We start from the raw sequence: 23,084 nt of genomic DNA on the forward strand, positions 1-23,084 counted from the left end.
GGTTATCAACCCAAGATATGTCCATGTCACTTTTTACTTGAAATATGAATGACGGATGTATTGTCACATAGCATACTGATGAGTAGATCTAGGTCAAAATCTGATCATGATTACAAGCTGTTGGTTAAGATTGAAATCTTTGCATAGTAACACTTTGCCTGACAGATGTAAATGCCAGTGATAACTTTGTGTGAAGATGTGGTACAAGGTATGGGCTGATATGAATATTTTTTGTGAGTTTTCCTCAAGGTGACTTGTAGATACAATGTGAAACAAAGGCTTTTATTTATTTGCTGTCAAATCTGTACATCTAAGTGGTCCTGTAACAGTTACCAAAGCTTTTGAGATTTTCCTTTATACATCAGTCAAGTCATACAATGTGTCATGTGTGTCAGTGAGATTGAGACTATGTTGGACACATGATTGTATACAAATGATGCACAGGATAGAGTGTGTTAGTGTAGGCGTGGTGCACTCGAGGGTATTTACAATTGTGAAACATGCACGAGGCGAAGCCGAGTGCATGTTGCACTACATTGTAAATACCCGAGAGTGAGCTACGCCTCCACTAACGCCACGAAATAATCCTATGCATCATTTGTTTTATAAAATGGGTCGAAAATTCGAAAACTAACATCATTTTTCAGCGTTTTTCACGTACCTTTGTGGGTCAAGACGTCCGAAGATGTTCGTCCCAAACATTTACGCACGTCGCACTCGCGGAAGTCCCGCACATACAGTATAAGTATAATGGGGGGTTGGGTTTCCGGACACTTAAGTTCCCGCATGAAAACTAACTTATTTTACATAGAATATGCACCCTTTACCTTAAAGACTTGATATAGACTCCTCATATAGGCCTACTAGACAACATACTCTGAAAACGGCGTGAGAATTAACCTGCTAAATCGTTGGATTTGCTCTTCAAAGTGACTCCATGTACGCGTCCGGTCCCATAACGCTTGGTCTACTGTACTGTACAAAGTGTACGTATAGTAGAGTATACGTACGTACGTACGCCACACATGTTATGCACAAGGGAAGACAGGCCGGCCGGCCGGCAGCCCGAACTAGAAGTTGTTTACAGGATTGACAGCGCGTATGCATGCAATTCATCAAAGGAGCCGCCGCGCGCACGGACGATCGGCAATCTACCATAGGATTACAGGCAGTGCAATTGTACTGAAGTAAAGGAAGGAGGTGTGTCTCATTTCAGCGCTTCCTATTGGCTACATTCTTGAACCCATTTTATAATAAGGGGATGTTGCATGCTCTCATTCAATCAGGCCGAATTATGGGACATAACTGTGGTAGCCGAGGAGCTTGGGACAGAGAACATCCAGTACGATCAGGTCAAAAATGGACTCATCAAAGTCAACAACGGCCACAGTAAGGTAAGCCATGGTGTCCATTGTACTTCACGTATGCAGATTAGACTCTGCAGAACTTTGGGTTCAGAAAGTGTGTGCATTATCCATTTGCTTAAAGGGGAGGGGAGTGTAACATGCCAGTTGATTTCCACATGTGGTTTTGAATGTTCTGCATCATGCTATTCCTACACCAAAACCACTCTTATTTTGTGCAGTAGTTTATGAAGTTTGAATACCAGTGTTAGTGTTCATGAAATGTTACTGTTTTGGAGGCTTCTTCTTTTCCCGGAATGGGGAATTTAGTCAGGAATGAAATTTTAAAAACATAATACATTTTTAAACTCGAATAGTTTTCTTTTTTTTAATTGACAATTTATAACATTCACAGAATTTATTTGTCTTTTAAAACTGTATTATAACAGAACCTTCATTATGGCCCTGAAGAAATACTATAACTTGCAGAACCATTGTCTTTTTGTAAATTTTCTGTCACATCAGTTTCATACAGAACATGAAGCATTTGGACATCTTTTGTTGAATAACTCATGCATTCATCCACGCCACCCTTTGATACCAAATTGTATGTAAAATGGATTCCGACTGGACGTGGTGTTAAGCACTAGAAATAATGGCAAAGGCTTGAACAATTTGATGGTGGAGTGTCACAAGCAATCACAGCAGGCTTTGACAAATAATTTGTATATTTCCTGTATCCGCTCCGCAGCCAATCACAGACATGGCAGTGTCGCCCGACGGCTCCGTCCTAGCCAGCGCCAGCCTCGACGGGAACGTCAAGTTCTGGCAGATGTACTGGGAGGTGTCCGACGACCCGCCGCGCTGCCTGCACCAGTTCCAGCCCCACAGGGGCGCTCCGGTCACCTCACTGCTCTTCTGTGACAACCACAAGCACCAAGATGCCAGGTTGGGCAATGTCAAAGTCCCCCCATCTCTTGTTGTTATTGTTCTTCTGCTATGATTGTTTTTAAGGGAAGAGTTGGGTGTAGATTTTTTTTTTTCTCTCTCTCTCTCTTGTCTTGAACGAGGAAAATACTCTATGTCCTCAGGGTTTAACTAGAGATCAGATGCGAGACGTAAGTCTGGTGTAATTTTAATTAATCTTTCACTGTAGCGACTCCATTGTTTGTATGAAGATTAGAATTACTGTCCGCAGTAGGATAAATATGAGTGTCTCTCGGGACCAACATATAAGAAGGCCACCGACATATACTCAAACAATTCACAAATAATAATGGCAATTAATATTATTATAGTCACACTTCTTGTCAATTTGATGAACACAAAATCTATGGAGATTAATTTTTTTCTTCAAATTTTTGTCTTTTAAATTTAAAAGTGGTGTGAATCATATTTGCCTCCCTCCAAATGCCATCAATAAATGGCAATGATGTATCCTCCTCTGTAGCCACTCCATTGCTTATATTGAGATTTTAAAAAACTGTCCACGGTAGGATGTCAGATCTCTCAGACCAACATATGAGAAGACCACCGGCATATATTCAAACAATTCACAAATAATAGTGGCATCCCTCCAGATGCCCTCATAATAAAATATGACAATAATCTGTCTTCTTGTATCTAGTTTGCCCTTCTGGCGTTTCCTCATCACCGGGGCCGACTTCAACAAGGAGCTGAAGGTGTGGTGCACCGTCCAGTGGACCTGCCTGCAGTCCATCCGCTTCAGCTGCCCGAACACCGACCCCCAGCCCTGCCTCAAGGTCAAGCTGGACCTCAGCGCCAGCTTTCTGATGGCATCGGACATCAAGAGAAAGGTCAGAAAGGGTTCTAGAGCAGAGCTGGGCACTCTCAGCTGCAGAAAATTGATAGGGGCAGTCGTTCTTGAATATAGATTCTGTGGATGTTAATACTGTAAAACGAGGAATGTTCGCGTGCATTTTAGTTTCGCGAATTTCGTGGGAGCCAAGATTCACGAAATTAAAATGCACGTGAAAGTTCTTGCCTACACTGTATGCATTGAATGCCAGAGGCAATTTTGCGAAAATTTCATGCCACGTAAAAGTCTGTCGGCTTCAATTTGCGAAAATTTCGTGCCGCGATTATATCATGTTTTACGGTATATCAGTCTTATATATAAACTCACCAAAAAAATGATATAAATAACCTCAGGAATAACCAAGAACTTTATTCATAAGTAGTAGCTTATTAAAAAGAATTGATGATAATAATTCTCAATTGCCTTGATAATCACATGCATAAAGTAAAGTCATTAGTTTGTCTAACCTAAAGATCAACATTGTATTCTTTTATAGGTATAGATATATATATATATATATATATACATGTATATCAAGAGTATTTTTTGTAAGAAATCATTTCAGTGAGTCCTGGAGACAGTGTCATATAGCATTTGCCACTCTCAACTGTACTTTTATCATTATCAGTGTGCTAGCCATGAATTATCAGTTTGACATTGCATTTGTTTAGAAAAAAAAAAAGAGACAATTCTGTTGATTTCAGAGAGCTTTGAATAGTGCCCTTCCATCTCTTAGCCCATGGCATTGCCATTCTTGCAAGTTGTAGGTTTGTATGATGCATTATAAATGTTGTTTTAGAATGAGGACATTTTGCTTGAACATATTCAGTACAGCAGTGTTCTGTCTATGTACCTGTCATAACTTCATGTAATATTCATGTTGTTCTATTCATTACTCACTTTGTCATTTTGGTAATCTTTTCTCTATGTGCTTCTCTCTCTGTCTCTCTCTATCCTATTCTGGTCCTCGCTCATCCTATCCTACAGGTGTTGTATGTCATCCAGCTCCACCAGGAGCATGATGAGGGGCGGGCCCACTTCAGCTCCCTGACCGAGTTCCTCCTCATGCAGCCCATGCTCAGCTTCGCCATCGTTGACGCCGGCCGATGTCGCGCGAAGCAGGCCCTGGAGGATGCTGAGGACGGCGAGGAACTCCAGTCAGGTTTGTCCTTAGCAGTAGTCGATAACTTCACCCTGGTGTCTATTCTCCTCGTGGTTAGCCTACTACAAATTAGTGGTCTATTGGTGTGTTCAAGCACTCTCCTAAAGCGTATTGTACCATAACGTGCCCGTGCCAGAGGAGTACTCAGAACGCTCCTAAAGTGTACCATACCATACCCTACCGAACCAAAAAGGAGACCACTTCCCGCCGTGCTCCAAAAGCGCACTATACCGTGCCAGAAGTTGGCATGAGAATAATGCATGTAACACGCACCACTACGTCATAATGAAAAGTGTTGATTCCCTTTGCTTAGGACACCTGTAAGTAGCATAAGCAATGCACGTGCATGACCCTGTTGCTAAAAAACATGTGAACCCCTTCTGACTGGAGTCCAGAAATAATTCACGGGGTGCGCTTTCTCCACAAATGTTCAAACGATCCATATCTGGCGTGGTATGATTTGGTTCACTTTGATTTGCTTTTGAGCACGGCCTAGATAGCATCGTCTAAGTATCGGTTCTCCCCGTGGTTAACGCACATCGAATTAGTAGTCTATCTTATAGCTTATGTCCTTGTTTCGGTCATCTTCAGTGTGCAGTAAGGTATGTTGTCTAACTGGAATGTGCCAGGCTCGCAGACCTCCACAAAGACCAGTGTTTTCCTTTGAATAAACCATACCAATCCGTGAGAGAGCTTGCCAACCTTCACAGAGACCGGTGCTTTCCTTGACCACACAATTATGTAGAGTACACTGGTTAGTCAACCTGTCCCCAACCCTGGTGCTCCATTTTGGGACATTCAAGATTAGGATTGCATGAAGTATGCATGAGAAATTTATTCAAATGTGTGTAATTATGATGATGCAATCAATATCTGAAGCTTACCACTCATTTTAATGTGACTGAGGAAGAAATGCACTATCGGATTAGAAATCAAGGCATCAGAGTCATGCGTAACAGATGGAAATTGATAGGTAATCCTTTAATTTTAGTTTGCCCCACCCCACAGTATGGGAGGAGGATTCTCACAGACATTGCATACATGTTTGTTCTGGGAGAGATGGCAGTGACTGTTGACCAGTGTTTGGATTGCACATGAAGCACATTGGCCAATGGTTGCAGATATATATTGTGATGATGAGGGCTGTTCCTCAGTACACAAACAATCAATAGCTTGCCAATGACAATGTGTTGAAGGCGTAGATAGTCTGTACAGATGAGATGTGCATCAAACAAGAATACTGTAAGCGCAGACATTTTTGCGGTACATTAATTTTCGCGTATTTCGCACTACTTCCGGTTAGCGCATATTCTAAAACCCGCGAAAATATCTTCACAACTTTCTATGCACATTGTGAATGTGCTGACAATAATTGCACGGCGCAAATTCAACAACCCGCGAATATGTTTTTGAGCCGCTCAGTGCGAAATATTAATCTCGCAAAAATATCAGCGTTTACAGTAGAGCAGACATGAGCGTGATGACCATTATCTCTTCGTTTCAGTAGAGTTTGAAGAGGTGTCCCCCGGCGATGAGGATGAGGAGAGTGTTGGCAACAGGCAACCCGTCAATGTCCTGGTCAAGATGTTCTGTGTTTTCAAGAGGTATTTCGCTAGAAATTACGAAAGTGCAGTGATGTCTGGCTTGAGCATTTGTTTCCCCCTTTGCTGCTAGTGTACAACTTAGAAAATTTAATGTCAAAATGTGTATTCTATCCATTTTGGTTTCCCAATCTTTCCAGTAATGTAGTTAAAAACAATTTCCCTGGGTCACCAAGTAATTTATGTCTGCTCAGTCTTAAAGCAGAGTGTAGGAAGTACAGTAAGACGTACTTAAGATGTTTCTTATTGGTTCTGTGCTCTCTGACTTTTAATTTTTCTTTTATCGCCAATAGATGACATGTCACTCTGCGTGGTGTGTCCTACTAGGTGGAACTGATATTTATAAATGTTGTAATATTTTGCTCTATGCTTGGGTGAATTTTCAAATGTTCACTCCCAAGACTTTTGACAAGCAAAGCGAGTTAGTCTTCATCATATTTTTTTTTTTTTACATCATTTTCCGTAGAGCACTTCAAGAGCTTCAGATCCGTTTTCAGCCAAGCCCATCTGTCAACCAGGAAGTCATGGCGGGTTCAATCAATACCACAACCTCCAACGGAGACAACAGTATGTCCACGTAGATGTATCATCTCACACCAACTCTGCCCTTTTCTTAAACCCCTGCATGGCAAATCTGAAGCATTCTAAGGAATTCTTATGGCATTGCAGCTTTCATGTTCTTTTAGATCGTTATGTGTGTGTGTGTGTTTGTATCAGCCAGTTATAATTTTGTGGCGAGATGCTTGATACTGAACACACATAAAATTATCTTTTGATTGGATGTCTGAGAAATTTCACTAAATGATGTTGATATATATCTTATTGATATTTTTCATTGAACAAATAAAGGCTGGAATATATTCCTTGTACTGTGATGAATATTCTGCAGAAAATTTATGTGAGAAATAGTTCTCAGTATTCAGAAAAGATGAGATCAATTATAGAATGCATTTCCTTTATTCATGACTGGTCTTTGGCCTATTCCTTAAAATTTCCTGTTAGCTAATATGCCCTAGACATGAATATTTCATATGCACAGATTTCTTGACGACAAGAGATGTCCTTTTTGCAAATATTTTAAGGTCATTACAACATGGAAGAGTTGTAGAATGACTTACACAGTGGGATTACCAATCATTTTGTGTTTTCAGTGCTTCTCTGTGGCCTGTTGTAAGTTAGTTTGCATATATTGACAAGATTATGTTTGCAAGAGATTATTAAGATTATGTTTAATGCTCATAATGTTTAATGCAAGATTTTGTTTAAGACAATATTTTTATTGATCTCATTGGTGAAAGTTTTGAATGTATAAAGAAAGAGTTGGTAGGACTAGGTCTTATGTGTGTAGCTTTATAAAAAGTGGAACTTGTCAAAACAGTAGTGTCATATGCATTGCTTTGATCTCTCTCAGGATATTGGTGTGAAGTATTATGGTACATGCAGTTATGGAATGTCACTTTCCTTTGTGACTCTTACAGCCCTACGGGACGGCCTGTCTGATGTGAGTTTCAGTGCTACGGAGCGATCTCTTGCCTCCTCGGACACGGACCACTCTCACTTAGACCCAGCGGGTGCTGCTCCATCCCCCCAGCGTGACCCCGTCACACCCTCGGCAGAAACCAGCTCCTTCACCTCTGAGTCCACCCACTCCTCCAGCCAGCCGTACCTCATGACGCCGGAGTCACTCATGAATTCGAGTACGCGCTCCCCGACCAAGACCACACCCCAGAACGTGCTCCGGGACAGTGCCTCCAGTGCCAGCAGCAGCTTCACCCAGCTCACCGCCACCAGCGTGTCGGGGGAGGACCTCCTAAGTTCTTGCGCCACCAACGACATTGCCTCCCTCACGCCGGACAGTTCAGTGACCCTAACTCCAACAGCAAGTGCATCCTCCAACCACATCTCCCCCCACAACGTTAAGGCTCCTCTGGTAGGGAACAATGCCCTGTCCAAACCATATGAGGACTCCATCAGAGAGGAGGAAGACGAGGTCCCCAAATCTCCTCCCCCGTCTCCCGTCGGAGGAGACATCAACGATCTCCAGGGCGACCGGTTGCTTGAGTCATCGGAGAACGTGGCAGAACTCTTGCAGAAGAGCGCCCGCATCAAGGAGAAGCGCATCTCTGATTCCAGCGTGGAGGTCGCACAGATCCTTGGCGAGAACGTCGGGGATGACGAGGAGGAGGAGGTTGAGGCCATGGGGCAGGATGCGGATGATGAGGATGACGAGGAGGATGCGATGAATTATGAGCAGGACATCCGTAAGGCAGATGAAGGTAATATGAGTGCCAAGATGGAGGACATTTCACACCTACCTGTGCAAGATGGCAACCGGGAGATAGATGAAGAGTACACAGAGCTGCCAGCCAGGTGATCTTTCTCGGAATTCATCATGACATCCTGGTGTAGTGGAGCAGTCTGTAGCCATTTATGTGGTGCTTCATGAGCATTTCTAATTGTATTCCCCAGTTTGTGCAAAACATTGAGTATTATATTATTGGAAGAAATTGTAGTATTCTTCATGCCTGTGCCATGACATTTTGCTGGAAGTGTTATATAGATCGATGCTTGATGGCAGGCAAAATGCATATGTAAGAATATTCCCAAGACCACATTTTGTGGCATAAGCTTGTGTTAGAAACAAGAAAATAGATTGTCAGACCCATTTGATTGTATGTACTCAAAACACTTTATTGTTACATATGAATATGTACACGCCAAACTATACACAATATATTCAGCTTGTTTCTCATATAGGTTGCCTTACAGTTACCACCATTTAATTGGAACTCATGTAAGTGGGAATGACTCTGTAATGGGACAGAATCATGGTATATCATTTCCAAGGCATATTATTCTGAATTCTTAAATAAAAAATGATATTAGTTACTTAGTTAATTAGACTCATTTTTCATCAGATATTCGTGGGAAATAGACATTTTCTTTGGAGAATTAATCAATCCCTCCTACAAGACTGTTTTAGCAAACAATCCTGTCAAAATTGACAAAAAACTCGGATCACCTAAAAAGCTTGTCTCTGATCTATATACACAAAACTTCACATACAGCTTCAGTGTGCTTGTGATCTTTTAGTGTATGCAAGTTTTAGAGCATTGTGTTGCCCCATGTACTGAACTATGTGTATTGTACTGATAAGTCATGTTGACTTCTTTTGATCTGGACAGTTGATTAATTGGGTCTTATTCTCAGACCATTGTGATGAATTGGCAACGACTGTACTCTGAGAATATTGCTGTGAATACACCATGAATCCATGAGGTCATTAGATATTGTCCTTGTTGTTGGCAGGACTGTGATGCCAGATGCGTACGGTGACAGACAAATAGGCTCTGGTGATGCGGCCGAAGGAGTGAGTGATGAGCTGGAGAATGTTGGCGAAGGAGCAGGAGAGGGAACAGTCCTGAAAGACATAGGGGACCAACATGCAAGGTGAGGGAACTCAATGAAATGTTTTATGTTCCCGCTGCAGGCAGAGTACCAATGGATTGCATCTTGTGTTAGTCTTCACTAGCCTCCTGAATGTGCCTCTAACTATACTGCCATTACCTTACGTGCTCATTGAGAAACTCTGAGGTTTTTTGTCAAACTTGAAACCCAAATTTCAATATCATTTATATGCTACAAGTTGAGATTTATATTTTCATCAACTCCTACATAATAAATGAGTTATTCAATCTCAAAACTTGGTGAAATGCCTTGTAAGGAGCTAGGTCATGCTTATTTAACGCGACAGATCAAACCACACTTGAACGATTACTTTGGAAATTGATATGCTCTGTGGTGACATGACATCAAATCCTTATTTCTCTGCAAGATATCAAAATTTCCCCCTCACATGCACAAATCAGGTGCGGGGAGACTAACGGATCGCCTGCGGCATCTGTCCGCCGTCCGTAACGCCCGTAACGCTACAAAAACTTGAATAACTCTCTACTGAGGACTTCAATTTTAATCAAACTTGGAGGCAAGAGTGGTTCTACTAAGTTACGCATTTTACCAAACAAGAAGGTAACCTCAAGGTCAAAGGTCATAGGCAGGGGTCAATGAACTTTAGGGCCCAATGTTAAGTTTTTATGGCGCATTTCGATTATGGCTCAACTTTTGATCCATATTTCCGTTTGTGACCAAACTTGGATGGGAGATGTCCCTTGGGAAGTTCAAAGTCACTACAAGGTCAAAGGTCACAGACAGGGGTCAACAAACTTTTAGGGCCAAATATCAAGTTTTTACGGCGCGTTTCGATTATGGCTCAAAACTTTTGATCCATATGTCCATTTGTGACCAGACTTGGCTTGTAAATGTCCCTTGGGGAGTTGAAGGTCACCACAAGGTCAACGGTCAAAGGCGGGGTCAATGAACTTCCGGGAGTTAGAAAAACACTAATTCCTTCTACGCGAATGGGAAAGACACATTTTGGCACTTGCCTTGATTTTTCTTTCTGTTACTGAGTGCCAGCATTCACAGCATTTGATACAATGAAAAACCTACCCAGAATAATTCTTCTGGGTTATGGGTGTGGGTCTGTCAGATCTTATCAACTTGACAGCATGTTTTTTTTTTCTTTTTTTTTTTTTCTTTTTTTCTTTCTGTCTTTTCTTCGATGTAAATATCAGTCAATGAATGCACATATTTTTAGCTGTAGAAGTCTCCGAAATGTGTTTCAGCCAATCAAATTTAGTTTGCAGAGTAACTGTCACAGCCTGTTATCGTATTGGAAGAAGGTATGTGGTAATTTAACAAAGATTTTCTTTTCTCTTTGTTTTGGTTTTTTTTTTTTTGGGGGGGGGGCTGTCAGACTGTTCCTCTCTGTTTATTGCTTCTTTCTCGCAAGAATTTTTTTTTTTCAAGGAAAGAAGCTTTATTCAACTTTGCATACTTATGCTTTTGAGCATCTGTTAATCATAAACCATATGAGATTCGAACAAAACAAAAAATCATATATTGCCAACTCTCAACTCCCCTTTGTTCCTTCTGGAGCCCTGGCATTGGCAGGAGTGCACTAGCAAAGAAATCACAGGATTAATGAACCAGAGAATTCTCTTTTCTGCCAAGCAGACACGATGAAGGGGAACAGGATGAAAACCGTGGGCTGACACAGGACTTGAGGCCAGTGGTACACCACCAGAACACAGTCAGCCAAGACAAGTACCAACGGGACTTGGGCCAGGTAAGCCCAGCAGGGCATTACAATAGATAATAATTATACAGCATGTCCTCTCAAAAAAAAATGACAATCAGATTTTTACATTGATAACTTTCAAAATAACTAAACAATCTGAATGCTATTTTAGGAAATAAAACTGTAACTTCTTACCCACATTTTGCAGAAAACCCCATTCAATTTGGTCAAGTGGTCACAGAAAAATGTGGATCGTTGTAAAGCATGCCATGGGTCCGTTTCTTCCAAGTTGGACTTGGATGCTCTTTGAACTGGGAACACAATGGACAAAACTTGTAGGAAAGGGATTACTGACATGCTCTCCAAAGATCCTCATTTCTCTTTGACCACTGAAGCAAATCGGATGGGGTTTTCTGTAAGATGTGAGTAACAAGTTATAGTATTATACCCTGATATTGTATTGGGATTGATTCACTATTTTTAAAGTTATCGTTGCAAAGGGTGCTATTGTAATTTTTTTGGGGGGAGACATATGGTACAATGTATCTCCCACTTGCCTGAATTGGCATTTGGAAGAGGGCCCCACTCTTAAAGCTATTCAACACAGTCACCTGCCCATACATATCGCTCGCCCAAGAGTGAGGTTTGAGTTGCCCTGGGGGAAGAGGACAAGTGAGTCTGTAGCACCTTGCCTAGGTTCTATGGTGGCCTTGAAACAATTTTAAGAAACTTGACTAGTTGTTTTCATCCAAGATGACATCTGTAGTATTCATTTCAATAGATATGATGTTTAGTTTCAGGAGACAAAAGTAAGATTTGTTGTGTTTCTATGTAGTTGTTTTGGGTGGTTTGTTTTTTTTTTTTGTTGTTGTTTTTTTTTGAGGGTTGTTAATTCTCATTTGTGTTTACACCATTGAAAACTAATAGAAAGATCTATCACCAGCACTTTAGATTTGTCTACTCAGATTGACTTCAGCTGATTAGAAAGCTCACGAAATTCATTTGGTTCGAAGAGCATCGTGTTCATTGCAGGAGATATACTGATCTTGATATGTATGGGTATGAACGTACTGCATGGTGGGGAACATGACAGTGCTCTTCCTGAAGCAGGAAGTTGTGAAATTCAGTTGACATCCTGCTGTGGATGTTTATTTGAAAGTCTCGAGCCCCCTTATCCCAGCACCCCAGATGCAATCAAACCATGCTATGCAAAGGGACTGACAAGGTAAGGTTAATAGTCACATGTGGAACATTAACCCTTTGATTTCTGCCATTCGTTTTTATATGTTGGTTTATCCAGCTGTCAGTCAAACCAAAGTCTGTTTTGTCTTTCATGTGTGTGTCTTTTGTCTCTGTGACCATATGTGTTCTCTTTCTGTGACTGTGTGTGTTTGTATAACATTTAATCCCAGACCATTATTGAGGTATGACACCTGTGCTTAAAATGTAAAAGCCAAGGATAACCTCACATCCTGCATAAAATAAAGCTCACCATTGATCATGTAAGGTGCATTAGTGAATAGTTCCATGTTTTCAGGTGCATAAGGGTGCCTGGTGCTAGTGATAAGCTGTCAGTGCTTGTGAGTAAGATCCATTGTCTCAAATTAAAAAATAAAAGATAGAGAGAGAGAGAGAGAGAGAGAGAGAGAGAAAGGTTTGTGATCCGCTGGTCAAGAGGTGGTAAATCTTGCTACAGGGCAGTTGATCTTTGTGTGAAGGCATATAAAAGTGTGTCCTTGTGTGCATCTTGTGTGTTTAAGTGTACTAATTGTGCTCAGAAATATTCAGCCTCCATCTTGTTTTGCTCCCCACAATAGCTGATTTAGAGTTTCAGAAAGCCCAAAGACACACCATGGTGCAAAGATAAATGAGTTAGCTATCCTTACCATAACGTCAACAGAGCAAAACAAGGAAATAAGATGTGGTCATAGAGATGCTCTTGTTGCAAAAAGTCAGTTGATGAAAAGTCCTGGTTAATATTGTGGTTTTCAATATATAATGTGCAATGTAGGCCAACTTGGCTACTTATGTTTATATAAATATCACATTATCTGATTTTTCTTTGTTTGACCAAAGTCCCAAAACAAGAGATAACGGTGTATTGCATTAAAATAAAAAATGATTGACTCTTTTAGCACACACACATGAACCAGCACATCCAAACAGAAACTTAAACATGTTCTCACAGTTGATCAATACTCATGAAGTTATCTTGGATTTTTTTGGTTGCGTTTGTTTTTGATCCTCAGATCATGAGCTCCCTGGAGCAGATGCTGCTGATGCTCCAGGGGCAGCAGCAGGAGATCCGGCAGCTGAGGCAAGAGATGAACAAGGCGCAGCTTAGCAACAGTATCATCCAGTCCACCAAGGCTAGGATCGACAAGCTGGAGAAGGGGCTGGGGACCAAGCTGGAGACGATGCTCAGCAAGCAGTCTGAACAAGAACGTATCCTTTCCCTCGCTCCCCCTTCTCTTCCTCCTCCTCCTCCTCCTCCTCCTCCTTGTCCTCCTCCTTGTCCTCCTCCTTGTCCTCCTCCTCTTCCTCTTCTTCCTCCTCACCCTCTTCATCTTTTGTCTCTGTCTCCATCTTTTTTCTCTGTCATCTTTTTCATCGTTTCTTTTCCTTGTTCATCTTTGTTGTCATCCTTTTCATCTCCATCTTCTTCATTATCTCTTTTTTCTTCTGCTTCTTCTTCATTGTTGTCTTGTCCCCTTTTCCTCCTCTTTTCTCCTTTCTATTTTTTTTTTCAATTTTGTGTATACCTCCACCCACACTCCCTTGGTATTCACTTCATGGGGAGGAGGGAAACCCTGACCCCATAAATGCAATGCTCGCACCAAGTCATTCTTCACTCATACTTCCCACTTTTCTGTTCTCTCCTTTCAAGAATACAGGCGCCTTGCCAAAGGTGTGATGCACCTTGTGCTGTCTGCTGCCCCTCTGTATGCAGTCGTCATTGTTATATCTCCTTACCATCCCTCAAACATCTATTTAGCAATCGGTGGCCTTATTGATTTCTTTAAGATACATTTGCGGAATGCTGTGTGCGAAATACGAAAGTATGCTTTGTAAATTTTGCGGTCAAACTCCCGCCAGGGTCAAAAGTCAAACATGTTCATCGAATGATTTCTTAGAATGCAGTTGGCATCTTCCAAGTAACACAAATGCTTTGAGCATCTTAGGGATTGAGACATAGATAAAACACACACACAAAATATGATTTGTGCTTTGTGAGTCATGATATGAGACAGCTGATTCCCCTTTGCTGCACATACCAAGGTTTACAAGGGCATTTGTGTCAGAGAGTGCTTTCCTTAGCCTTGGGGCGGTCACTCAGGCCAGAGACTGTCCACTGTGCTCCAGGAGAAGAGCAACGTGGACAAGCAGAAGCAGGAACGACTGCTGGAGACGGTCACCCAGACCCTGAGACAGCAGGTGACCAGCCGGCTGGACAAGACTGTGCGTACAGAAATCGAGGCAAAAGTCCTTCCAGGTTAGTCCTCTCCATCTATCTTTTTCTGTTTCTGTTTCCTCTACTCCCTTCCTTTTCCATTACAGTGTCTGATGGCGTACACTCATTTGCATAGAAAAGAAAACTTACTGTCATACCAATATTGTGTTATGTTTTGCAACTCACTTGTGAAGAAAACTTGTTTTAATGAATGTCCTCAAGTGCATACGAACTGTTTCATAAACTGTTGTGAGATGCAGAAGCATGTAATATTCACAGTGAAATGTTTTAAAGTGGTTTTCGCACCATACAATGGTGGAAAGAGCCTGTGTATATTTAAACAAAAATATATAATCAAGTGTCAGTACCTGGGGGGATGTGAAGGCAATAATTTTGAATAAGGGTCACAGGAGCCACTTGAGTGTTGATGGCTAATGTGTTAACTTTGGATTTGTATCCCATTTTTGTTTCTTTGGTTTGTCTTATCTATGTAGAATTACATCGGGTCCTCATGCCCTTATCTGACCAGCTGAACACAACCCTAGGCCATAAGCTGACCGCCACCGATCAATTGATGAAGGAGAACATTAGCAAGCTGGTGAAATCAAGGGTGAGATTTTTCACATTTTCAGAGACTCCAACTCTCCCGCTTTCGACGGGAGGTCTCCCGCCGAAAGCCCATTTTTGTAAAATCTCCTGTTCTCCCACTTGAAATGATTTCTTACATAGTGTCGTCGTATGTTGAAAAACAAGCCTTAGATAGCATGAGATAACATCTAGAACCCTAGAGCTGGACCCCGGCCACAAGGATTTTTGCACGCACATCAAGTTGGAATCTCCCGTTTGCTAGGGGTTTCAGGTGGGAGAATCTCCAGATCAGAAGGTGCATGGGGTTAGAGTCTCTCCATTTTTGTCATCTTACGCAATGCTGCACACTGGCACTGGTCTGATGGTCCCTGACCATTAAAAATCACTGTCAGACCAGTAACTTTTTCAGGACTAGACTGGTAAAATAGGGAAAAACTGGGTACCTACTGGTCTGACGGACAGGTCGCACCAGTAGAAAAAAACGGTTAGTGTGCAGCCCTGTCTTAGGAGTGTGAAATTGCTTTTGGAACAGACATGAACACAGGGAGCATTGACAATTTGTATTAAGTTTAGGTCTTGGCTAGCAAGGCCAAAATCATCTTAAATTTTCTTGTGGTGCAATGAGCTTAAAAACAATTCTCTCAGAACTTCTTGGCAAATGTAGTGACCTTTGGATGTTTATGTGCAAGATGCACTTCATAGAGTGTATGACAAGCCCTTGCTATGACAACTGCGTTGTTCAAATACACACACAAGCAAAATCTTTGTGGAGCAAAACTACTTCTACAGTTTTTAAGTAATTTTTGTGATTGTGGTACACATGGTAAACAGGAGTTGAAGCTGTGTATGATGTGGTGGGTTTTTGGTTTTTTTTTTAGTTTGTCTGAAGACAAACCATATTTTGCAAGAATGACAACAATCTGACTGAGGTAACTGTCCAAATATAATCGTGTTTTATTTTTATGCCTCCGCCACAAAGTGGTGCCGGAGGCATTATGTTTTCGGGTTGTTCGTCCGTCCGTCCGCATTCGTTTACGCGATAACTTGAGTAATATTGACTGGAATTCTACCAGACTTGGTCCAAGTATAAAGTATGATAGGGCAATTACTTGATTCGATTTTAGGTGAAATCGGCCAAAGGCCAAAGGTCAAGGTCAAATCATGAAATTGTATCCGTTTACGTGATAACTCAAGACTGGATCGAGCAAATTTCACCAAACTTTGTCCGAGGATGATGTATGATGGGACAAATACTTGATTAGTTTTTTAGTGAAATCGGACTGAGGTCAAAGGTCAAAGATCAAGGTCGAATCCCAAAATTTATCTGTTTACGTGATAACTCAAAACTGGATGAGGCAGCTTTCACCAAACTTGGTCCAAGGATCATGTATGATGGGGCAATTAGTTGAGTAGAATTTAGTGACATTGGCAAGAGGTCAAAGGTCAAAAGGTCAAGGTCAAATGCTAAAAATGTTGCTATTTCCCCCGTATCCATGCAATGCCCGAAGGTATTTTCTTGAAACTTAGTGTAGACATCTACCACGTAAATATTCTCCAGAGAGAGTTTCATGTCATAAGGTCAAAGGTTAGATGAAAATGTTACAATTTCACTTTTCTCGCAAATGGTTCAATGTATCTTCATGGAACTTGGTACATACGCATGTACTGACTGGTAGGAGGGATTATCTAGGGAATTTAGGGGTCATTGGTCAATAGTCAGGGGGGTCAAAGGTCCAGGTCAACTCCTCAAAATTTTACTATTTCCCTCATATACAAGAATATGCAATGCTTGCATTATTAGTTTTAAAACTTAATGTATACATGTATTACCTAATAGAGATTCTCTGGGAAATTTCCAGCCTGAAGGTCAAAGGTTAAGGTTCAAAGGCCAGGTTTAAATGCAAAAAATATATGTATATATTTTGTACTGTAATTACACTCTTTCTTCATACCTTGAAAATTACTCAATGCATAAACTTATAAAAGGATCGGTCAGAAGTCAAGTAAAAATCCTCAATTCCCCAAATACCTGTACCTGCACTCTTAGACAATTATAGCAAACCTAGTTCAAGGAAAGTGAACATTCAAGATATTTCTGACAAACCTGTCATTTCAATATTTTGCCAGTTATGTGAAACTGTCATCACACATTGTGAAGGCATTGTACTATACACCTATTGGGAGAATCATGCATTATGGCGGAGGCATCAGTCGCCATAGCAACATTTCTAGTTTGTATCATGTTTTTATGTGTATGTATGTGAAGTATTTGCACGATATGCCAGCTAAGTGTGTATTTTTTTTTTCTGTAAGAAAGGGGTATTTCATAGGGCATTTGATGGCATTTAGTCATCATTCCAGTATTTAAATGGTATCCCTTCCTTTGTTGTTCTGAATACAGTTGTAAAATCACACAGGATTCTTTTGTGTTTTTGAATGAAGTAATGATACCATGATGATGTGTTTTCTTGCCGCATAGGGTGTGGCAGACACCATGGGCCAAGCCGCAGCCAACGCCCTCTCAAACACGATACAGACCACCTACAGAGATGCCTTCCACAGTACTGTTGTTCCTGCCTTCGAGCGAGCATGTTCCTCAATGTTTCAGCAGATCAATATGAGTTTTGAGGCAGGCACAAAGGAGTGTAAGTTCTCCGGCTGTGTAGTTTTACAAGTATTTCAAATTCTTTTGATAACTTGCATTTGCCACTCTGTCATCATTGCATTCTTTTCGACACCTTCTGTCATTTCTTCTAATCTTTATATGATTTGTTTTTCTTTATTTTGATATTCGCCCCTTTTGATATTATGAATGTGGACAAATGTTTTTACTACATTACATTTTCAGTATTTGCAATTTAATTTGCTTCAGCTGCATAACTTGCATTAGCTGTATGCTGATGTACTGAGGTGAATCAGCTTTTTCATGAATCTTATCGAAGATTACTATTCATTTTGTTTCTGGTTTCAAAGCAGTCAGTAAAAATGGGTGAATGTCACCTTGTTCCCCATCTTTGCTTTCTCCTCATTCAGATGTAAACCAGCTCGAGGCCAACCTGAGCAAGGCGAGGCAGAAGCAGCGAGAGGGCCAGGAACCCCTCCTCAAGGAGATGCGGTCGCTGGTGGAGACCCAGAGGGAGAGCAGTGACGCACTGAAAGCTTCTTTTCTCCAGGACGTTCAGGGGGAGATATCCGAGCAGCTGCACACCACAACCGAGAGGTTAGCCACAAGTGATTTTGAGCCACACTTGCTTGGCCTGTCCCACCACACTTGCTCGGCCTGTAGCACCTAACAGAATTTTAAAGCCAAAACATAGTTCCCAGAAGGGCTCAAACTTCAAACTTCATCTCTCAGCATTTGAAATTTTCTTGCAATACATCGAAAAAGGTCTATCAAGAAACTTGAGTGGCCAGTGCGATTTGCCAGGATTAAGACTAGTTTTGGAGTATTTTGAGATCAAAAGCGTAGAATAATTTCAGTAGTAGTGTATGACTTTCATTCCATATGAGCCCTCCCTGTTCAGCATTGGGCAGGTAGAATGTTTCATGACCGTGGATTATGCCCTAGCAATCATATTTTCCAACAAGCTGCGTGCAATTCATTGCAGCGCAGAAGATCGATAGGTACTGCTTTGGTCTGATTTGTTTATTATCGGTAATCAATTTATAAATTACTTATCAACCACTATCCAGTTTGCTTTTAGACAGTCAAACTTTCGACAAACCTTCTTGGCAAATATTTCACATTTTCATCATTACCCAACTGAAATTGTGTTATCTACCCCATCTACCCCTTGAGAAGATTCATGCACTATGTGTCCCTATAGTGCATCAAACTTGAGGGCACCATGTGATAAAAAGTTGCCATGATAGCAACTCTTGCTGCACTGGCAGGTGTCATTGCACTGACAATAATCCTGCTTCCTGATTGGCTGTTGAAATGGGAACGAGGAAGTTTAGAGATTGACCGCTTCCTTGTCCCTGTTTCCCTGTTTCCATGCCAACAGGATGAAGCAGGAGCTCTTGGAGAAAGTTCGAGAGATGGTGCGGGAGGAGATGAGCAACGCCCTGGAGAAGCAGCAGGCTACCTTGCAGGAGGAGATGATGGCTGCCATCCGCTCCCAGGCCCCCACCCCAGTGCCGGCGGCCCAGGACATCCAGCATGTCCAGGCCAAGATCAAGCAGCTGCTGGAGCAGAAGCACATCAACGCAGCCTTCCAGCACGTAAGTTGCTTTAGGCCTCATGCACTCCTTCAAGTGAAATTCCAGACCAAATAAAAGTTGGTCTGGAAAAACGATTAAAGTTTGAGTATCATAACTTTTAAAATTTGATCAAAATCAGATCAAAATTAGGATGTTACTAAATTGTGAAGTTTTGCTAATCTCTTCAACAACAAAAATAACAATCTCAAACAATTGATATGAATATGCATATGAGTGAGGTGATGATGTCATCACCTCTCAATAAAAAAAAAGAAAGCAAAATTTTAGATTTCATTACTTCCTTGATTTTTACTTAATTTCATCATATTTTCACTGTTGTACTTATAAATTTTTACTTATTTTTATTGGACTAACTTTTAAATGGTCTGGAATTCCCCCTTAAAACACACTCCTTAAAAATCCTTGCCATAGGACATGTCATACCAAAGGTTCCTTTTTATGGTCAGGGTGTCATGCTTGACTTTCTGTATGTTGCATTTTCCCCTGATTTCAGGTTAATGGGATGAATGGAAGGAGAAACCCACATGGAATAATTTGTATGAAAGAAAAGGAAATAAAGAGAATGCTGCAAAGAATTACTTTAAAAAGAAATGGAACCCCCCTGAAATAACCATGATAATATTAAAGTTTCTTTAACCCATTGAGGATGAGTCCAAATTATACTCAGGCAGGTTCTATGGGAAATGCATTTTGTAACAAAATCCTCAATGGATTAAAAGACTTATTGAGGAGTGTGCCTTCAAGTGTTCTCACTGACATTATACAATGAATATTTTAGAAATGTGTTCATTATAAAATGTTGAAAAATGTTGAAACTATGAATATGTCAAAGGCACTTAGAAAGGCAATGATTTTAGTATAATTTCCCAGCAGTACTCCAGATATCTCCTCCTGCAATCTTTAAGCTCTCCTGTTAGAAGAGAAAAGTGTCATTGCTATGGCTGGTTATGTAAGAGCAAGAACCAAAGTTTGTACTTTTTGCATTTAAATGTCATGCTTGAAAGGTTCACTTTGCCATATTTCATTGTTGCATGAGTATGATATCATCTTTACACAAGCATGATCTCAGTGTCACATACGTAAGATGCTGTATTTTAATAGAGCTGACCCACGTACTGTCGCTCTCCTCTCCCAGGCGCTGAATGCATCCGACCTGCGCGTCATCGTCTTCACCTGCAATGAGGTGACGCCCGATACGATCTTCGCCGACGAAGGCTGCCTCCTGGAGCAGCCCGTCCTTCTCTCACTCATCCAGCAGCTGTCACAAGACTTGGCCTCACACACCAAGATCAAGTGCACGTAAGTTGGCACCCCTACCCATGTCTCGATTCTCATCCTCTATCAGAGTTGACTTTTGGGTATTAAGCACAAACTAGCCTATTGTCTATCCATTCCTGAGGAAGAAAAGGATTCTGTTGACGGAAAAGTTGTGATTGATCACATGACCAAGAAAAAAAAAAAAGACTTTGGAGTGATATATAGGTGCGATGGAAGATGGCATGTGTCATGGATATTTAGTGAGTTTTGACCCGGAAAGATTAAAAATTTGTGTGCTTTTATGATTGCGCTAGTTTCTTGTTGCACAAAATGCACAAAAATTGATTCCCTTTTACAGCATAACGAGTCTCAAGACTACAGCGGTGACTGCACCAAAGTTCTGGTGGGACAGAAATATGTTTTGGTAGTGTCTTTTTTTCCCCCACAAGGATTAGGATTCAGCGATATGAATGTATTCTTTCCTCTTGTCTATAACCTTCGTCCAGGTACATCGACGAGGCCCTCCTGGCAGTGGACATGACCTACCCAGTGACCAAGGAGCACCTGCCGGGCGTGGTGACCGAGCTGTGCCGCCAGCTGACCCTGGTCATCCAGACCCAGCCGAACCACCCACAGACCAAGCAGCTTAAGAGGGTCCTCATGCAGGCGCAGTCCCTCAAGTAGGGAGGAGGAGGAGGAGAGCCTCCTGCGATCTCAGATCTCAGCCTCGCGAGGTCGGCCCGTCATCACTCGCATCTCTTCTCCTGGCGTCGCAGACTTTGCATGCATGCCAGAGCTTTGGGCTGGATATCCACCACTCAAGGGAGTAATTGACTGTCCAAGAAACTCTGCAATAACTCCGCATTAGTTTTGACATTGATGTCCTGGAGTTTAATTCTCGCCCCATTCTAGTCTCTTTATTCTGTGAAAATGTACCTGGGTATAATAGAAATTGCATACAAATCATTACTCATGCAGTCTCTAATGTTTTTGTTGTTTTGTTGGGAGGTTTTTGTCTTCGCATAACTCTGTATGTTTTGAGAGGAAAACTTAGTATTTTCTCAATGTTACTTTCTCTTGTGAGTGAGAGTGATTTGATATGACTCGAGTTCGGAGTTTGATTATAATGCAAAAGGTGACAAAGCACTGAAATTCACATAGCATCTTTTCTTCACACTCGTGACCTACTTCAGAGTGTCAATACATCGTAAAGGAGGGGTTTGCAGCTATCGTTATCTTCTTGAGATGAACAAACAAACAAACATGTAGTGTACACTTTCACAGGTCCAAAGAGATGACAGAATGCCAGGATATATAGCACACATTCTCTATCGAATTGTAAGGTTGACAAGAAAGACATCATCTTTTACCCATTGTTTGGCAACTGGCGTATAGGCATAAAATACAAATACAGGGTGCTATATGTCAGCCATCACCACTTCATCAGAGTTCATAAGAGCACAATTTTATTTTAGAAATGAGATTTCTCAAAAGTTTTTGTGCGTTTAGGTTTTTTAGAGCATGAAATCATGAAAGATGATAAGGAATATACTCCTAATCATTGTTCGTATTTTTTGCTGTTGTTGTTGCAATATTATTGCTAGTAATGGAAAGATTTGACTCATCAATAATGTCAATCAAGGGATAGAATTCATAGAGCAGAATTTGACCAGTTTATGCTTGATTATATCAAAATACTGAGAGCCAGTGCCGTGCAGTCTGTTGCAACAGACTGGTCTAGTTATGTAAGCATTAACAAGCAAGTTCTTGGCTCAAATATCTTGTGAGGGACTGATTTACATACACTTTTCCCTACTATTTGTCAAAAGCTGAGATTTGCCTTACAAACACAAGTTATGGCTGCATAAGGTACGGGGTATCCAGATTACGGCTCTAGACTGCCTTTCTATACTGTTGTGAAGGGGAATTGCTTTACTGATTTTAGTACCCAATGTGTGCTATTTGAAGGAAATGTTTCCAATGTGAGATTTCAAGAGATGTAGTTGGGTTGATTGGCAAATATGGTTAGTCTATGTATCAGTGGAGTTTGTCAACTCTCATGATGGCCATTGCAGTGATTTTTTTTTTTTTAAGTTGACGAAAAAGACAGCATGTTGCAACCAATTATCACAGCCTCCTCTTTTTTTTTTAAATCTTTGATATGGAAGCACTATTGAATACAAAATCTAGATAGGAGTGACGAGGCATCTGGCAGTAAGCCAATTCATTGTTCCATTTTGCCCATGATTCGGTCATTTGAGCTACCGGCAACAGGATAATTGTTTTTTAATTTCACTGAGTGAAGCATCTGTGATGTAATGATCATTCATTCATGTGATCCTTGTAAATGGTGCTTGAGGGCGCATCCACCTGATACTGAACAGCCAGAAATGTTCACATGCATTATAATTTCATGACTTTCACAAGAGCCAAGATTTACAAAATTAAAATGCCCGGAAGAGTTCTTGTTTGCACTTTATGCATTGAATGCAAGGGGCA

The 23,084-nt window shown here is 41.1% G+C and overlaps 1 protein-coding gene across 1 annotated transcript in view; it reads left to right on the forward strand.

Moving 5' to 3' along the window:
• Positions 1-22,491, forward strand: part of LOC139728265 (enhancer of mRNA-decapping protein 4-like) — a 45,295-nt gene extending 22,804 nt beyond the window's left edge. Inside the window, exons 9-25 of the mRNA XM_071639224.1 lie at positions 1,287-1,394; positions 2,095-2,291; positions 2,971-3,160; positions 4,150-4,324; positions 5,829-5,928; positions 6,392-6,492; positions 7,404-8,295; positions 9,235-9,375; positions 11,002-11,113; positions 13,315-13,510; positions 14,403-14,558; positions 15,011-15,126; positions 17,584-17,749; positions 18,138-18,324; positions 19,112-19,328; positions 20,464-20,627; positions 21,092-22,491. Of these exons, the coding sequence (XP_071495325.1) occupies positions 1,287-1,394; positions 2,095-2,291; positions 2,971-3,160; positions 4,150-4,324; positions 5,829-5,928; positions 6,392-6,492; positions 7,404-8,295; positions 9,235-9,375; positions 11,002-11,113; positions 13,315-13,510; positions 14,403-14,558; positions 15,011-15,126; positions 17,584-17,749; positions 18,138-18,324; positions 19,112-19,328; positions 20,464-20,627; positions 21,092-21,269 (3,396 nt within the window). The 3' untranslated portion in view covers positions 21,270-22,491. The remainder of the gene's footprint in view (positions 1-1,286; positions 1,395-2,094; positions 2,292-2,970; positions 3,161-4,149; positions 4,325-5,828; positions 5,929-6,391; positions 6,493-7,403; positions 8,296-9,234; positions 9,376-11,001; positions 11,114-13,314; positions 13,511-14,402; positions 14,559-15,010; positions 15,127-17,583; positions 17,750-18,137; positions 18,325-19,111; positions 19,329-20,463; positions 20,628-21,091) is intronic.
• The last annotated feature ends 593 nt before the right edge of the window (positions 22,492-23,084 follow it).

This window comes from Diadema antillarum, unplaced genomic scaffold (assembly GCF_040938485.1).
Source record: "Diadema antillarum isolate AM-2024a unplaced genomic scaffold, OU_Dant_1.0 seq00000170_RagTag, whole genome shotgun sequence".
Taxonomy (NCBI): Eukaryota; Metazoa; Echinodermata; class Echinoidea; order Diadematoida; family Diadematidae; genus Diadema; species Diadema antillarum.